The sequence below is a fragment of the Gouania willdenowi genome, chromosome 5 (assembly GCF_900634775.1).
Source record: "Gouania willdenowi chromosome 5, fGouWil2.1, whole genome shotgun sequence".
Classification (NCBI taxonomy): domain Eukaryota; kingdom Metazoa; phylum Chordata; class Actinopteri; order Blenniiformes; family Gobiesocidae; genus Gouania; species Gouania willdenowi.
The window spans coordinates 7,217,787-7,237,006 of record NC_041048.1 but is presented as its reverse complement, the minus strand read 5'-3'; the positions used below and the strand labels follow the sequence as shown (position 1 = coordinate 7,237,006).

The 19,220-nt window shown below is 36.4% G+C and overlaps 1 protein-coding gene across 5 annotated transcripts in view; it reads left to right on the top strand.

Annotated features, from left to right (window-relative positions):
• The window catches only part of magi3b (membrane associated guanylate kinase, WW and PDZ domain containing 3b), a 212,986-nt gene extending 199,132 nt beyond the window's left edge, over positions 1-13,854 (top strand). The window contains exons 14-22 of one of the 5 annotated variants that reach the window (XM_028446430.1): positions 550-757; positions 1,086-1,268; positions 3,411-3,596; positions 3,796-3,871; positions 5,973-6,078; positions 6,750-6,887; positions 8,622-8,760; positions 10,815-11,850; positions 12,740-13,854. In XM_028446430.1, the coding sequence (XP_028302231.1) occupies positions 550-757; positions 1,086-1,268; positions 3,411-3,596; positions 3,796-3,871; positions 5,973-6,078; positions 6,750-6,887; positions 8,622-8,760; positions 10,815-11,850; positions 12,740-12,767 (2,100 nt within the window). In that variant the 3' untranslated portion in view covers positions 12,768-13,854. Of the gene's footprint in view, positions 1-549; positions 758-1,052; positions 1,269-3,410; positions 3,597-3,795; positions 3,872-5,972; positions 6,079-6,749; positions 6,888-8,621; positions 8,761-9,414; positions 9,506-10,814; positions 11,973-12,739 lie in introns of those variants that run through there. The other 4 variants (XM_028446428.1, XM_028446431.1, XM_028446432.1 and 1 more) reach the window with 4 other exon arrangements.
• The last annotated feature ends 5,366 nt before the right edge of the window (positions 13,855-19,220 follow it).

The window sequence follows — 19,220 nt, the reverse complement described above, 5'->3', positions numbered from 1 at the left end:
TAATAAATCAAGACAAAAAATGGATGTTGTGAAGAGCACACACGATATGAGATTAAAGGAACCAGAGGTGGTGTAATGAATCTACTGGTGCTCCTCGTTTCCTGTGATCAACTTTCGCGTGTGTTGACGGTTGCTGTTTGTGGCTTGCGGTATTATAACGTGCAAAATACTGTACATATTTTTCCTCCCCTCAAAAAAGCTTTGTAATTATTTGTGCATCTATTCCTCACACCAGCCTCACAGTCGATAGTCAGTGACAACTTTATTTGGATACTATTTGGGCCGTCCTGTTCGCTCTGACAGTATGTGACATACTTAAGTTCTCGCTGTAATTTTGTCTTAAATATCCAAATCTCTCACAAATCAGACCAAGATTTCGTCATTCATATTTTAGTTTTAAAACAGAAAAACAAAACAACCACACTGTGTATTTGGTTTTTTTATTTGGTTTTAAAACAGGATAAACAAAGAACAAAGGGACAAATATTATTCTATTATTCTAATTCTATTATCTCAAAGGCCAGTTCTCTGTTAGTAATCCCCTGTCAGAATGTGTTTCCCCAGGTTTACATTGGAGCCATTGTGCCCAACGGGGCGGCAGAGAAGGACGGTCGTCTCAGAGCAGGAGACGAGCTCATTGGCATCGATGGAGTGATCGTAAAAGGACGTTCACACAAGCAGGTCTTGGATCTGATGACAAATGCTGCCCGAAATGGTCAAGTTATGCTGACTGTTCGGAGAAAAGTCATCTACAGAGGTGAATCAAAGGCAGCTACTGGGTCTTATTGGGTCTGTCTTATAGTTTCATATCAAAATAAGCTGTTTGTATTTTTTTGAGACATGGTTAAAGTCAGTGCTGGTTGTGGAAAACAATTAGAAAATGTCTTTTAGGGGGAATTCACAAAACAAAGACTAAAAAACAGATGAATAGGTTCATGGGGAGTGTCGGTGGGGGATTACCCTGTTTCTCAGCCACTGTCAGCCATTGCCAATGTGTTTCATCATCATTTAGACTTTAAAGAATGTGCTGTTCTATTAAAATTCTGTTTCAGGGAATCCTAAAGATGCATCTCTTTTCATGCTAGAAGCCACAGATGAAGACATTCTGGACATGACACCGGTGCTGGTGAACGGTTCCCCAAAGCTTCCTCGTCTACCCATGCCCAGCGCGCTTGACCATGAGTCCTTCGACATCACTCTCCACCGCAAAGAGACGGAAGGCTTCGGCTTTGTTATCCTCACATCAAAGAGCAAACCTCCGTATGGAGGTGAGGGCTTTTTTTTACACTACAACATATGTGTCAAACTCATGGCCCGGGGGCCAAATCCGGCCCATTGGAAACATAAATCATTGTGTAAATGAAACTCAACAATATTCGCATGATTATAGTAATTTTTTATGTTAAACTGTTGAAAAACCTCAAAATTCTTACAAATTTCTTACAAAATTCTTACATTTTCCTCAAATTATGACATAATATTTCCCTTTATTAAATAGAACTTGGTACAAAATCTGGGGTATTTAAAGAGAAGTGATGTTGGAACTGATATCTATCACTTATTGCTTGGATGTTGTCTTTTTCTTTCATATTTTGTATTTTATGTAGACGTAGAAGTGTAATTTATGACACAATAATGTTGAAATGACTTGTTTTCCAGCATAAAATTGAAATTAGTGCTCCGTGTTTGGCCCCTGGACTCAGATGAGTTTGATGCCCCTGCACTATACAACATGAGGGAAAAACACATTAAAGTTGTTGTGTTTGGATTCCAATGACGAAAGTTAAACTAACTGCAGCTGCACTCGTGTAATTAAATCCTACAGTCATCTAATTAGGAAGGAGCAAAAACACAGTATAACTCCTCTGCCTTGCAGACAACATCCCTTGCGTGAAGGGGACGTACCTTTAGTCGGAGGTCGAGGCAGTTAAGGAAACAAACTCAGCCGTGAAATTTAGCTTGCATCTGCGACTTTCTCCAAAATAACAAACCTCAGCAGCATCACCCGTCACCTAATACCTGTTGAACAGTGTCAACTAATAACAATATCAAATCATATGTACATTCTTCCTAGTTTTGCTCAAGAATATTTTTTCACCGGATGAAAACAAGATACTGTCAAATGCAGGATGAGCAAAACCATACAAGATAAATTAATAACTAATTTTCAGGTGAGTTTGTGTGTTTGCTATGTGTGCTAATGGTAGCTTAGCTTCAGGATCCTCCACTGTTTCTACAAATTTGGCCTAAAATCTTTTAAATCTACTTTTTAGAAGATAAATGCCTAAGAAACTGTAAACATCCCATTGTTTTCTATTAGAGTGAAACATTCAGCCTGCTTTTTAAAAAGCATTTAATCAGCTTTTTTGGTCAAAATAACAACTTATGCTGCTTTTTGTTGCATCGAAAAAAAAAACAGGAAAAGTTAAAGACACCGATTGCAACCCTGTTTTGTTTACTGAAAGAGGATAACAACATAAAAATCTGTGACTGCAGAGGGCGACAGTTCCAACTTTTGTAGTAGACTATAAAGCAGAGAAGAAGAGCTCTCCTAAGGTACCTATACTCTGCCTTAAACAGAGTGCGGCTGACACTGTGGTGGCTTCGCAAGTAAATCAAGGACAGTTGAAGATGCACAAACCCTGAGGATAGAAGGACTTCCACCCTAAAGTTTATTGTTACTCGCTAACATTAGTCATCAGAGCATCACTGACTAAGCTACAGTAGTTAAATCATCTAAATAGCTGACTGAATGTTTCACTTCAATAGCAAACAATGGGCTGTTTGCAGGCAGTGGGGCCGTGTGACATCATCAATCATGTTATTTCAAAATGGCGGAACACAAGCTCTAAAACTGTACAGAAGTCTCATTTTTTTTTAAAGTTGATAACATGAATATGGTGCATAATAGTATGTTTTGTTTGGCATAGATCTTCTAATAAGTACCTTTCAATGACTTTAGGCAAAATGTGTAAAAACAGTGGAGGATCCCTTTAACATTTTAAAATCATGTTTAACTTGGTTTTGATAATGTGCAGCTTTGTTTCTGCTTTTATGAAACAAAGGATAAATGATAAAGGATCGTTTACCTGTCAATCAATTCCATAATACCTGTCATTTAAACATTATACACTGACTAACTTTGGAGTCCATCAATTTTGACCTAATTATGCCTCAAAAACTCTTATTTTATTTATTTATTATCTAATTTTGAATCTTAATTTTATTTTTACGTAAATTAGGGATAAAGGCATTGACATTTTATTTTTCTCAGATGAGGTTGAGTTCTCCATCCATCTATAGCCAGAAATGCCAATGTTTAAACTTGTTCTGTCTAGTTTTGCTGCAGTGTATTCTTTAGTCCCCAGATTAGTCATTGTAATATTTCTCTGCTCCACCTGCTCTTTCAGTTATCCCGCATAAAATTGGGCGAATCATTGAGGGCAGCCCCACTGACCGCTGTGGCCTGCTGCACGTTGGGGATCGTATCTCTGCAGTCAACGGACGCTCTATTATTGAACTCTGTCACAGTGACATTGTTCTGCTCATCAAGGAGGCCGGCTTGGTTGTCACCCTCACTGTGGTTCCTGAAGATGGTGAACACACCTTTGTACATAGATGTGCATTTACTATCACAGATAGTCTGCCTTCTGATAAATGTTTAACCTGTTTGTAAAGTAGGAATTATTATTGCTTTTTAAACTATTTGATATTTGATATAGATTTGATTTATTTATTGATTTATTTTTTAATATATAAAGTTGTTGTTAAAAATAATTCATTATTGTGTTGCAGAGTACAAGGGCCCACCGTCTGGAGCCAGTTCGGCCAAACAGAGTCCGGCTCTTCAGCATAAAGTCCTCGGACAAAGGTCAGGGATGCAACGAAAATCTGATTTACTGGATTTACTGAAAGAAATTTGCAAAACGACTTATAATGCACAGATGCCAAGACGGTTATGTTACACATGTATTCCATAAGCAGAGTTTGCAGGAGCATTGCCCCCCCCCCAGCAGTGGTCAAAGTTTTTCATTACAGTTTTCCCAAATTCATTCAAAAAACTCTAAAATTGTTTTCTTCTGCTTTGATTCTAACATATTGCTGTTAGTTTCATGTCACAGATGTTAGTTCAGGTGTGCAGTATAAGTTTTCAGTGAAATGGTCCCAAACTTTTGAGACTTTAGGTTGGTTCTTCTTCTGTTGCGCAATCCTCTTCACAATATAAATGGTGAAGCAATTCATGTATGGTATTATTATTATTATTATTATTATTATTATTATTATTATTATTATTTATGGTACTGCAGAAAAAGTAAGCGGAAAGCCGCCGCCGGCCTGGTTTTATCATGAATTTACAACATTAAACGAAGCGTCAACACACATTATCATTTATGTTACTAATCATTTTTGCATTTTTATGTATTTTACACAAATTGTGGTTGGCGTGAATCTCGAGACGGTCTATATATTTAATTTTCTTTTTTTCTTTTGCCCCCCCTGGTAAAAATCTCAAACTCCGCCTATCGTGTATTTTTTGTTTTTGTAGCATCAAGTGAAAAATTGGACCACAAAGGTGAAAAATGCATATCCCCACAGGTTCTAATTCATGAGCAGTGCCATAACATTCTGAAAGATTAATAAACATGTGCAAAGATATGATGTGGCCAGATGTGCATAATTGTCTTCGTATTAACTCTTCTCCATCCTTAAACTTTAGACGAGGAGCTGGAAATTCTAGAATTATTATCACAAGGCTGTGACATCTTCACAGCGTGCTTGTGTACTACAGCAGCTGGTTTGGGCAAAGCTTCTTTTTTTTTTTAAATGTGCTGCCAACATCAATTAACATCAGCTTTAGTGTCAGTGCAGCAATGTAGTCTCCGCTGCATTTAGCGGAACACCAACAGTGCATGTTTAATGCATGGGAGCTGGCAGACTACATTTAAATGTACAAGTTAAATGAAAAAAAAGAAAACTTTCATAACAATGATGACAGAATCATACATTCGTTCAATGTAGGTTTTTCAGTCAAATTGCTGCTTTATTGCTTAGTGCGATGTTTCCCAAACAGGGTACGCGATGGCTAGGGTGGTTTTCCAAATTTTGCCAGATCGCATTTTGCTTCGTTCCTATTGACATTTTGAATTTCTGTAACAAACATTAGGCCAATATAATGTCCGTGAAGGGTGGAACACTTTTTCACAATTTTTATTGCTCAATCAGAGAAAGCACAACTTTCACAGATATTGCAAACTGTAACAAAATAAATGTAAGAATGGTCATTAAAAGTCTCTCCCTGTATTTATAGTAAATGAGTAAGAAGTCCAAACACTATTCCTGACGATAGAAGAAACGTCAACATTGTAGAAAAAGTGTGCCACCCCTAAATGTGCAGTGATTGACTCCATTTTTGGTAACAGGTGATTTACAATATCAATGTGAACAAGGTGAAAAGCAATCTGGCAAAATTTGGTGGAAATTAATTTTGTGAACCACCCTAGCGATGGCACTACAGGGAGTACTTAAGAGAGAGAGAGTGTGTAAAATGTACAAATGAAAGTATTAAAAATATGGGGTTTTATCATGTTTATTTTTAGTTAAAAAGATAATCATAATAATGATGTTGGAATTTTACCTTGATTAGAACATGAACTGAAAATAATAGTCAGTCTGGATTCCACACCAGGCGGGAGATGACCGAAATGATAAAAACTGTAGAAATAATTCTATTCAAGGCACTAAATACAGTTTCTTTCCAATTATTTACAACATTATATTCTTTAAAATGTGTGTTATCACTCGATCATTCCATCGTTATGCTCTACAGATGTTTTTTCATAGTATTCTAAGCAAAATGCTCTAGTCGGACAAAGGACTTGGATTCAGAATTAAAGGAAAGAGATACTTGAGTCTTGAGCTTAGTGCAACACAAAAAAAACTCAAAACATTCTTCTTCTGCTTTTTTTATTTAGTTACAACTTGGAGCTGGAGGACAAAGTAGACACATTCAACTGGTCTGACCACAAAAGTCTTTCTCTGGGGGACTCGGGAACTCTGTGTGTGACCGGACCCAACCAGGTACAAATAATATGAAGCTCCTTTTTTTTTTTTTAACAGGAAAACACATTCATTCCGTGTCATTTCAACATGTTTTCAGGGCATCCCACGCACACACTTTGGTCTCAAACAAATTCTGATTTTTTTTTTTTACCAGTTGTTCAGTGATTATTCAATAAGCACAGTCATTTTTTAGTTTGATCGGATGAACACTTTTTGAGATATGGCCAATTTAGTGTAGGGAGTATGTGTTGATTTTTGCGCGTCCTTATTTTTCTTCCATTTTCACATTCCAATATCTCAGGAACTACATCACATAGGAAAGTGAAAGTTGGTTCAGTAACACAGCTCCACTTACTCTTCCATAGTATACAAAAAGATCTGCTATACATCTAGCTGGTGGACGTGAGCTATTGGAAGCTTAAAATGGAAGAAAAATAAAGACGTGCAAAAAATCTATGCATATGTCTGTCACTTAATTTGCCATATTTCAAAAAGTATTTATCCTATCGAACTAAAAATTTACAGTCTCCCTATTTATTAATCCCAGAACAATTGTTAAAAATGTGTGAGACCAAAGTGCATGGGCCGTTTGTTGAAATGACATGGAATGACTAATGCGTAGAATTTGTAGAATTACGTTTCGCAATCACACTCTTACTGAGGGTCGTCTTCATGCTCGTGTCGTGCAGGGCTGTCTGACAGTGGAGTTGGAGAGAAGTCCACGGGGCTTTGGCTTTAGCCTGCGAGGGGGAACAGAGTACAACATGGGCTTGTATATCCTGAGGCTAGCTGAGGACGGACCGGCTCAGCTGGATGGGAGGATCCACGTAAGCTGTAACATCATAGAGGACACTACTTTAAAAGCACAGAGTCAGCACAGTGAGAAACATGTCCAGCATTACAGTGTCATATACTAGTCTGCGGTTAGTCACCAAACAAGGTGGGTGAGGCTTTTTATCATTTTCAGAGGTAATGCTGGTTTGACATCGACGCAAGTGGCAAAAACAGTGACTCCAATGCATATTAATTGTTCTTTACATATGTCATTACATTTTCAATGCAAATTGCACAAAGTTATTGTGAGGGTGCACAGTGAGCCAGTGTCTGGTTGGTAACTGCAGCCATCTTTCTTTAAAGGTCAAGGACCTTGTTTTATATATCTTATTATTATATCTCTATTATATCTTTCGAATGTCCTGAAAATGGTGATCCTGGTTTGTATTACATTACAAAATTATCTCGTTGTAGCAGTGAAGAGGTAAAACAAATAAGGAAATACATATTTTCACCCTATGCAGAAAGGAACACACAAAATCAATTTAACAATATACAAAAAATAAATATATTAAAAAAAACAAAAACAAAATGAATTACTAAATATTCTTACAATATCAAATAAACCTATGAGTGAGGTATGAGATATGTAAATGATTATTGGATGGATGGATGGATGGATGGATGGATGGATGCATTGCATTGAAATTATGGAGAATACATTTGGAGAGTATGAAGAATAAGACTTGCTCATTAAAGGTATATGGGGATGTAATGAAATGTTGATGCATTCATTAAGAAGGCAGTTTGCTTTTGAAGTTTTTCATCAAAAAGCAAAAAAAAAAAAATAAGCATGAAATATGGTGAAAACCGGTTAAAAGTGACAATAATGGGTCAACATATTGAAAGGGAAAGGGTTTATAAGTGCCAAAAATGTCTTAAAAGTGAAAAGAAAAAAATGTGCAGAAAAGGCATTGAAATTTGATGGAGAAGTGGCAGAAATGTGAGTGATGTGGCAAAAATGCATTAAAAGTAGCAAAAAAAAAAATATGGCAAGAAAAAGTGATAAAAACAGGTTAAAATAGAGCAAGTTTATTGGAGTTGCAGAAAAATTAGCCAAAATGGGCTCAAATTGTTAAAAAACAGATATTCTTAGTTTCTTGAAGGCATCTGGTGACCCCTTCCCAGTGTCTCGTGACCCAAAATGGGGTCCTGAGCCCAAGGTTGAGAACCCCTGCTGTATGTGAGATTGGTCTTCAGAGATTTATTATTTTTGAGCTTCTGTCTGTGTGTTGGTCAGTTTTTACATCAGCAGGATTCTGTCCATCCTTAGCATCATTAAAGAGTACCGTATCCTCCCCACATCTGGAAACCTCTGCAGTATTTGACCCTTATACGTTTTAATCTAATTGTCTAGAGAGTCTTTAAGCAAAGACATGGAAAAATCAGATGGGATGAATCTTTCCTGAATGTGATCTCTGAGCATGACTTTGCTTATACAGTATATCTAAGGGTGGATTGGCAAAGTCAAACCCAGACATGACAGGCCAACGTGTTTACAAGGTTTATCCTCAGATATTTTTGTCTAATAATCAAATAATCAAAGCACCCCATAGGCCATCACTGGGCTTTTTATAGACACTGCATGTGTGAGCTCAAACCCTGTGTGTAAAGTGTGTGTGTGTGTGTGTGTGTGTGTGTGTGTGTGTGATTGCACGGCAGAGTGAGCTCGCAGTACATGAGCCTGCTGTGCCGTTAGGTAATTGCATTCTGGGCATCATTGACAGGTTGGAGATGAGATAGTGGAGATTAACGGTGAGCCGGCTCGTGGCATTTCCCACACACGTGCTATTGAACTGATCCAGGCTGGAGGGAGCAAAGTGGTGCTGCTGCTGAGGCCTGTGGCTACTCTGACTCAAGATACCAGTAAGTACAAGTATACAACCATTAAAGAAAGCACAACCCTCTTTTACACTGGCAATAACACACATTAGCTGTCAAAAGTTTCTGCTTCATTTCCACATTCGATTATCAATTTTGATCTTTCTTTAAGGATTTTAAAATCACAAGCATGTTAATATATTTAATATTGATCATTTATTTTTCATTACTGATTTAAATAGGTTATGGTCATGGTAACATGAAATAATAATAATAATAATAATAATTGAGGCCTGACTGTGTAAGTTAAGGGAACTGTAGAAAAAAATGGTCCGAAATGGGAAAACATGCAGGACTGCAGACCTTGAGGATTGCTCTGCACTAGTGTAACCAACTGTAAATATAATAATGACATTATCATAACCTATATATCATATGCATGAAAAAAAAAGCCATTAGTGTCTTCAGTGTACACACATTCTCTAATAATCCTCAATAATTGATTTTTGGCATTGCAACCTTGTCATCCTCGACTAAACTTGTTATTATTATTATTATTATTATTATTATTATTTATTAATGTTCATTATTGTTCTTATTGGTAATTTTTTTAATTATTCTTCTTCTTCATTGGGCTTTGGGGCTTTTGTGATTTCTTCCTTATATCTCTAACTTTTTCTTTCTTGCTCTCTGCTGCAGGTAGTACAGCTTCTTCTTCTCTGTGTTACTACACTGAGCACCAACACTAACACTGCTCACTGCTTCTACTGGCCACTTCTCTTTAACCTTGGTAACTCTTTACCTTCTACACTAATATCATTGCTATTCCATGTGCCATACTGTACAGCACGGGTTCTCAAATGGGGGTATGCGATGGCACTACAAGGGGTACTTAATAGAGAGAGAGAGAGAGAGAGAGAGAGAGAGAGGGTGGAAATTTAACATCACTGTCAGTGTTGGTCCCACCCCAGGCGTGAGATGACCGGGAATGATAAAAACTATAGAACTAAATCTATTCAGGAGCCAACCTTGTGGTCCTGACCCCCTGTAGGGACGCCTGGAGTTAAAATGGGGTCGCATGAAAATTCTGACAAATTTAAATAGATTTTTTTAATTATTATTCTTTTTTTTTTTTATCAAAACAACACACAATCTTAATCAGCTGTGTTTCTATATTTTCCCTTTGTGAAATATAAATTAGGGCTGGGCGATATGGCCTTTTATAAATACCGCAATATTTTTAGGCCATGTCACGATACACGATATATATCTCGATATTTTGCATTACCCTTGAATTAACACTTTGATGCACAAAATCACACCAGTATGATGATTCTATATGTCTACATTAAAACATTCAAAAAAAAGTCCGCGAGTTTAACGGTATGGTCATTTTCAACACCGCACAGACTACAAGCTGCGATATATCGAGTATATTCGATATATCGCCCAGCCCTAATATAAATCTAGTTCAACTGAAATTGTAAATCTGAGATCAAACATGATCAAAAACTAATTCTTTGGGGTCACCAGAAATAATAATAAGTAATAATGGCTTAGATTTATCTAGCGCTTTTTTCAAGAAGATTCCTAGCGAGCACAGAAACCAGTATTCATTAACGCCAGTCACTCACATCAGTCATACATGTGGTGGTAAGCTACAATGTAGCCACAGCTGCCCTGGGGCAGACTGATCGAAGCGTGGCTTCCATTTCGCGCCTCTGACCACAACCAACATTCATGCACAATTGCTACCCATTCATACGAGGGCAATGTGGGTAAAGTGCCTTGCCCAAAGACAATGACTCAGATAGAGCGGGATTTGAACCCCTAACCCTTCAGTTATTGGACGACCCACTCTACCACTAAGCCACAGTCGCCCGTGGGGTCAAAAGGTTGGGAACCCCTGCACTAAATACTGTTTCTTTCCACTTATTTACAAAATTAGTCTTTAAAATGTGTGTTATCACTTGTTCATTCCATCATTGTGTTCTATAAAAATAAGAGAAAGGAGGTACTTGAGAACCACTGCTGTACAGCATTTCTAGTCAGTTTCATTGATTGTTTGACTCTGTAAGATGGGTTCTTTTCTTTTACAGATCAACATGAACAGCAACCGATTTCACCCGCAAGATTCCATGGAGAAATGACTTTCTCCTCCACATCGTCATCACCTCTGTCCTCTCCATATTCTCCCAGGGCTTCCAACTTTGTTTCCTCTCACCTGAAGCATTCTTACAACTGGGGCACCTTATCTCCAACGGGCCATCACCCAATCCACAGAAGGGTTTTGACCTCGGTGAAGGAGGGGAGTGAATGGATGGACATAAAGACGGAACAAATCCCTCCTGTCTCCCTGGAGCATGTAAAGTTCTGTAAGAGGACCAGGGCTGTCAAACATCCCAGGGAGAGAACCAGCCCAAAGAAAAATGGAGAGACGTTTACGAAAGCAGAGCAACACCCTGGTTCCAAAAAGACTGAGAGCCAGGCCCAGAAAGCCAATCCAAGCAGGATTAGGATTACTCAAGCTCCGAAAAACACACAAACCGAAAGCCTCGAGAAGCCACCTCAAACTGGGCAGAGAACAATGCCAAACCTACAGCGCACAGAGCATCAGCAAGGCCCTCAACGGAGATTACAGAGCCCGCCCCACAGACAGAGCGCGAGTCATAAAGAGAAAAACGGTGAGGTAAAGAACGCTGAAGTTCGACAATATAGCCAGGGAAAGGAAACGCAAGGGAGGGGAGAAAGGAAAAGTTTGGTGACGGGAGAGTCTCACAGCCATGGGACACAAGCCAACAGAGTGCGAGGGACTGAGAAAGGCCTGGGTAAAGACTTAGGGTCACGAAATGTCAACGGAAAGGCCAAGAATGCGGAAAAAGACACTTCAAGCAAACGAGCTATGAGGAAAGGAGATTTGTTGCCATCTGTTCAAAGTTCTACAAGTTCTGCAGGTTCCCCGATAGGAGCGACGGGACGAAGAAACACCTTTCACAATCCCAGAAATGATAAAGACAATGTAGCCTCTGTGAACAATATATCAGGGTCCCCACGGAGCCCTGAGGGAGCCATTAGTCCTGGTCCTTGGAAAGTGCCCTGCTCTGCCAGAATCCTTACCCAGGAGGAGGTCCTCCGCAACCCTGTGTTATAGCCAGGGTTGGGGTCAATTACATTTTTCACTTACAATTCAATTACGATTACGGTGACCAGCATTTTTTCCCAATTACAATTAAATTACAAATATTTTTTATCCTCAGAAAGTCAATTATACTTACATTCTCAATTACTAAAGTTCAATTACATTTAATCACATTTACTGAGCCTGAATTAAATAATCAATGAAAATATAGGTTTCAATATATTTGATGTGGGCATCTGAGCCCATTCAATTTTTTTTAAATGGTATAATGTGGGAAAGCTTGATATGATACATATTTTAATAATCGTCTGTTTTGCCTCAAATTATAATTGACAATTTTTATCAAATTTTCACAATTACGATTATGATAGCAACAGATTTATTTATAATTACAATTATTATTACACCATAATTGTAATGAATAATCAACTATATGATTACAATTTGATTTTTCTGTTACAATTACATCTTCAATTACCCACGTTCAAAGACATTTCGATGACGATTACAGTGACCAGCATTTTTTCCAATTACAATTAAATTGCAATTGTTTTTTTCCTCCAAAAGTCAATTGCAATGATGTTACTAATTACTAAAGTTCAGTTACATTGAAAGCATGATATGAAACATATTTTAATAATTGTTAACTACATACAGTATGTGTAGAACTCTCCATAGAACCTTGACATGGTTCCCTAGTTTTGTGTTTAATTATAATTGACATTTTTTTTATAGAATTTTCACAATTACAAAGTCAATTATCTAAATTCAATTCCAATTTAATTACGATTATTACAGATTTTTTTTTTATTAATTTTATTACAGTCATAATTACACCTAAATTGTAATTAATTATCTTTATGTGATTACAATTAAATTTGACCCCAACCCTGTGTTATTTATAACATATTAAAACCACCAGGACTCCAGTTGTGCCATTCAATATAGAACCATGTCTTTAGTGGGGGTTTCTTCCTCCATGAAACAGAGAAGTGTGTCGTCATGGCTACGCTTTATGATGATCTTTATTAGCCTGTGTGTAGCAGCTCCCCTCTGCCTTCTCTGCTGCTTCAGCATCTTCTGATGTGGGACCTCTCCATGTGCGCTGGGGGACCAGACTTGTTTGACAGATATTTATGAATACGTGCCAATCCAGAAGGGCCTCCTGTGGAGCAGTGACCACCACCAACAACACCAACAACATTTCACCCATCACAATGCAATGATGACCCATATGCAAAGAGAACGTCTAGAACTTATCTGTTCCACTCCAATCTTGGGTTGGATTTTTAGTCCTTCAGCCAAATCTAGAAATCCTTTTGTTCTCCTCAACGGTTGGTTCAACTGCATGCACTGCTGTTTGTTTTCCTGCACGCTTTCACTGAGGACATCTCGTCACGTTCTCAACACCAGTTTTTTTATACAATGCAGCAAAAGTTCACTTTGGGTCAGGGGTGGACTAGGACCAGTGTCCAGACCAGCCCACTACATTACCAACGTTATTAAGTCAGTGATACTCAACATGTGGCTCTTTATGTCTTAACTTTATTTATTAGAAAACCTTAAAAAGGGAAAACCTTTTTAACCCCTGTCTATCGATTTCCTTTGGCCATTTTGCAACTTCATTTACCCAATTTTTCCGCTTTTTTCAGACTTTAACCACCTTTTGCCAATAAATATCAATTTTTTTCTATATTTTGTTAATTTTTGCATTTCTTTCCAACACTTTTATCAAAATTGTGTTCTTTCTTTAAATTTTTTTGCCCACTTTTCATCCAAATAAGCTAACTGTTGCCCAATGAATACCACTTGGGGTTTTTTCCCTACATTTTGCCTCTCTTCATTCCACGTTTCCCGTTATAGCTACCCCTTTTCATTACGTACCACTTGATTCCTCTTTATTTGCCCATTTTTGGGCCACTCTTGACCTCTTGTGGCCCATTTTAGTCACTTTTCAAAAAGTTATTTTTTCAGATTTTAACTACCTTTTGCCAAAAAAATATCCCTTTTTTCCTTTTTGTCAATTTTTGCAAGTTCTTTTCAACACTTATCATTTTAGGCCACTTTTCATCCAAATAAGCTACCTTTTTCCCAAAGAATACCATCCCCAACACACACACACACACACACACATTTCTCCTCAATTTGTTCCACATTTTTGCCCTTTTTCACTAATGTTTGCCACATTTTTCCCATTATAGCTACCCTTTTTTATTACATACCACCTGGTTCCTCTTTATTTTGCCCATTTTTTGCCCACTCTTGACTGCTTTTGGCCCATTTTAGTCACTTTTCACTCTTTTCTTGTCACGTTTTTGCCACTTTTGGACCATTTTTGGCCACCTGTTACCATGTCTGCCTCCACTCGCTCATCTAAAAAAGAAACAAAAAAACGTAGCGAATGATGCCCGGTATGCCAGATGGCCAGTCCACCCCACCTGCTTCGGGTACTTCAGAACGATCTGAGGTTGAAAGTCACAAAACTAAAAAAAGACCGGAAACTTGTGGTTTGAGATCCTGTTTACCATGTGTATTATAACCTAACCAGTAGGGTTTTTTTTTTAGGTCAAACAATGGATATGTGTATATGTAGCTGTATCAAGCCATTCCACATTTTGATATAGACCTGAAACATTTGTCTCATGTTCTCAGAGCTCACACCTCATTTCCAGCGTGCATTTGGTGGTAGGAATTTGCCATTAATCTTTGTAGTTCATGAACTCTTTACATGTGACGTGCAAACTGCTGTACCCGATGTTTGCAATCGCTCAAAAACGTGTCTCAATGTGAAATTATGTTATAAATATATATTTGAATGTGTGATGTTTTACAGATTCTATCTATTGAAACTCCATTGCACTGCATCTGCCCTCGTAGCAAAATGACCATGAGTTGTATTTAAGTTGTAATATCGACTTGGTACTAATGCATTTCTTCTTATTATTACTAGTCTTTTGATAAAGCAATTTTATTTTTTATTCCTAAGGGTGTGCTGTTAAAGGCCGTTATGGAGAAAGTTGTGCAAGTTGTGAGTGATGCCCTCTGTTGTTTTAACTATTGCCTCGCAACTAAAAAAAAAAAAAGGAAAACAAAGTAATTTAATTGTATATAATTATATATATATATATTTGTCAGACCTGCTGTGTGATTGTTTGCCAGGGTGGTTGAAGGACAGTAGAGTGATGTACCTGCTTAGTGAGATGTTGAACATGCTGCTTAAGGGTCAGTGTATGTTTTGGTCATTGAATTTTCCGTTCACAAAAGGAAATCGAAAAACAAAAAACAAATTGGTGATTTGATTTTCATTTCCAAATTAAAATTCAAGGCATATTTTTTCATCAGGGTCAAGAAAATATAAACAAACATTTAAAAATCAGTTGATTTTCAATTTTTGTTTCTAAAACCCAAAAAACTGAAATACCAGAGGACATAAAAAAAATATGGTGGGACCGGAAGTTGTTCTTTTCAAAATAAGAGCACGTATATGAGGATGCTGGTGTTTTTCTGCCACCAAAATATATGAATTACCTCTATATTTTCCCACTATGGTGCAATATATTTGCAGCGATTTCTGCAGATGACAAGTCTTGTTTTGCCATTTCAGAAATTACTTTGGAGTACGCTTCTATAGACAATTTAAACAGCAGGGAAAATATGCAAATAATTCATATAGTTTGGGGCCAGAAGAACAGCAGCGTCCTCATATGTGCTCTTATTTTAAAAAGAACAACTTCCGGTCTCACCATAATGAAAACAGGTAGTTTTTTTTTTTTTGGTTTTTAGAAACAAAAATTGAAAATCAAATAATTTTTAAATGTTTGTTTACTCCTTTATTTTGTTTTTCAATTTTCTTTTCAGAACGGAAAATGAAATGACCAAAGTATACACGGACCCTTAAGGTTCTTACATACAATTCACTTCCCTAAGACATTTACAGCTTATGGCGATAGAGATGTTAAAAGATATATATTATTTCTGCTTTAAAATCGGCTTTAGATTTATTGGTATGGTTTAGATTAGCTCAGGGAACACAGCATTGTAGCAAAGCGGTGCCAAGGTGGGGAAAGATGCCGATAGTGGTGCGATTTCGTGCAATAGTTTGTTTGGATGATTTAATGACTCCAAACCTGAGATTGTTATACAAACAGTTCACTCTGGTTCACAATCAACAAAATACCCATTTTTTTGTGGTAATCCCCTGCACTGCTCTAGTATTTCATGCTTTTTGCCCATTTTTTAATTTTAATTTTAATTTTTTTTATCTTTTCTCTGCATCATGTTGTGGCCTTTCATTGCTTTCATGAGAAAACTCAATCCTTGTGGTTATCTTTTACATTCTGTAGGAGCAGTAGATGTAAATGTTTGTACATTGTACAGCACCTTTATAAATACCTAGTGAGTGCTTTTTGGGGATGGAAAAAACCAAAAAAAAAAAAAACTAAAAACAAAAAAAAACAGAGGTATAATAAATCAGTCCATTATTTTTCTATGTAAAAATGCAAAAAAAAAAAAAATGAATAAAAATAAAAGTGAGAGAAATAATTAAAAAAAAAAAAAAAAATACATAAGAGGTGAAGCTATGACCCTGACATGGTATTTCATTCATGCACTGAAAAATAAATTTTGCTGAAAATGTTTCCTGGAATTTCTTTCTACGACACAGTATATACTGTTAAATGTGATGTGAAAATCAGGTTTTGTGCTTTTTTAGCCGAGGGGTGTCAAACTTATTTTAGATCAGGGGCCAAATACAAAGCAGTTTTATCGAAAGTGGGCCCCAGATTTTAGGCTGGAAAATGAGCAATTTCAACATTAATGTTTCCAAGTTTGCGCTTTACACAACATATAAATTATACATAAAGTATGTAAGCCACAGACAATATTCAGGCAATAAGTGACAGATACCAGTCCCTGCAGGATTTTCTCTTTTAAATTTCATTGATTTTATGACTAATCTTTATTTAATTTAGGGAAATAATCTGAAATAATTTCAGTAAAATTGAGTTCTCTGAACAATTTGAGGTAAACCTCTTCAGCCCCAATGGACCCGCCCGTGGGGGCTTCTCCAGTTTCTCTAACACTCCTGGGTCTGATGAATGAAATCACACATTCTATATCTCTCCGCAATCCTAAGAAACTCAGCTAAAACTGTAGCCAACCCACATTCAGAACGGTCCCATAGTGTTTGATATCCATTTCTACAGGCTCTCAACTTTACAAACATGATTGGGCAAAGCATTGCTGAACAACACCCATTCGTAACAGCATCAAAGAGTGGAACCAGAAATAGCGTTACGAATGGCATGGCACAAACCTGAATAAAAATGGATATGTGTTTATTTCTAGCCAAACTGTCACAACTAGTGGTCAAAAATAAGACTAACAATATCTGGAATCAATTTGACTGACATATTACAGTAATAAACTTGTGGAAAACTTTAACACACGGGCTTCAGCCTGAGTTTTTTTTGTACAAAAACATGAGTATCTTTGGCCTATTGTTTATTATTATCACCAAACTTGCTGCAGTTGTCCATTCATTAGTTCAATAATTTCTGCTTTTATAGCCTTCCCTACTGAGAATTGGTTTAATCTCAGATGTAAATCTCAACAGACTACAAATTTCTGTATTTAAAACATGATTTATTGTCACTCAGTAGCATATATTTCCAAAATTTCACACCACCTGTAACCACTAAAGGGTCCTACTTTAGTTTGAACAAAAATTAGCCATGCAGGTCATGTAGAAGCTTAGAAAAACGTTATTTGTTGTGGCCATGTGATTTTCGGTGATAAGTGGCTGGAGCTTAAGAGTTAAAATGATTGCAGCCATGTGATAAAAGCATTGGAAAATTGTGTTCCTCTAAATATTGTGGAGTTTCCTTTAATTTGTGTGTGTAGAAGAGTATTTATGCAATAATTGAGGTTTTTCCTGTCTTTTTAACCTTTTCCTGGCCAAATTGGATGGTCTAAAGGGCCAGATTACCCCCCCCCCGGGCCTATACGACATGCTGCCATCACAAGTTAATATTGTTCCAAAGTCGTGTGTTTGGTTCAAATAATACATGATGATATAAAGCTGCAAATCAATCTGCTGTTTCTGTGCCAGGTTTTCTGTTGTCATGACAGCAAACTTATTTTTATACTCGAGTGCTCTGAACGTTTCTAATTACACAAGAAACCTCACAGGAGTCCTATACATGCAAATGATCTGTCATAAATGTCCATTCTGTTCAAAAATAGGTGTTGTAAAAAGCTTTTCCTGCAATAAAAAAACTAAATCTGAGCAAAGACCAAGTAAATGTATTGAATATATTACAAATCCTGCTTTAAATTCCTTCTCTGTGAGGGATGTGAATCAGAGAATATATAGTTGTTCTCAATATGTTTGCATATTGCAAAATTGTAAAAATATTGACCCATTTATTTGATTTGTATAAATATAGTAGATCTGTTAAGATTAATCTGAATCTCAAATTGAAATTGATTCGTCAGCTTACTCTCGCTTCAAATGTTCACAATTCACAAATTCTGTCAGGAAAAGCTCACTTTTGAGCCCAAATGTAGCCTATGTTATTTATCTCCTGTGTATGTAACGCAATGTTTAAGTGTTTCCAAAGCTTGTATTGATAAGGGTAAAAAGTATTCATTTGATGGAAACACTTCAAGTTTTTAACCCTTTATTTTTTAGCAATAGTGCTTATTTTATTGAGGTAGATGTGTCTTTATTATTCAATGAAAAAAAAACTTCAATCAAAATTTAATATTTTAAATCAAAGAAAAAACATGTTCAATTTAACATATATATATGTATATATATATATATATATATATATATATATATATTTGAGACCCACATAAATGCATTAATGTAAACTTTAATGCATTTTTCACCTTAACTAAGAAAAAAGTGTTCAAATGCATTTTTTGTGGCACACAAATGTACTGGGCCAAATACAAAAAACATAAGTTCAATAATAAAAAAAAAAAAAAAAAAAAAAACATTTTCAATCAAAAAAAAGGTTTACCTCAATAAAAAAAAAAAAAAAAAAAAAGAAAAAAAAAAAAATTCAATCAAATAAAAAAGCGTTCAAATGCAATTATATGGGTCTCATATATATATATTTTTTTTTTATTTTTTTTTTTCTTTGATTTAAAATATTTATTTTTTATTTTCTTTATTGAAAAGTTATTGAATAATAAAGAGTATAAAATCTGTCGTGTCACTAAATGTCCACTGTGAGGCGCCTGAGAGCAACAATTTTCAACAACAGCTTCCGGGAAAATCAATCAAAGGAATTCAAAACAGGTGTTTGGTTTGATTTGGTCACCGGTTTGCATGATGATCGATTATTATACGATGAGA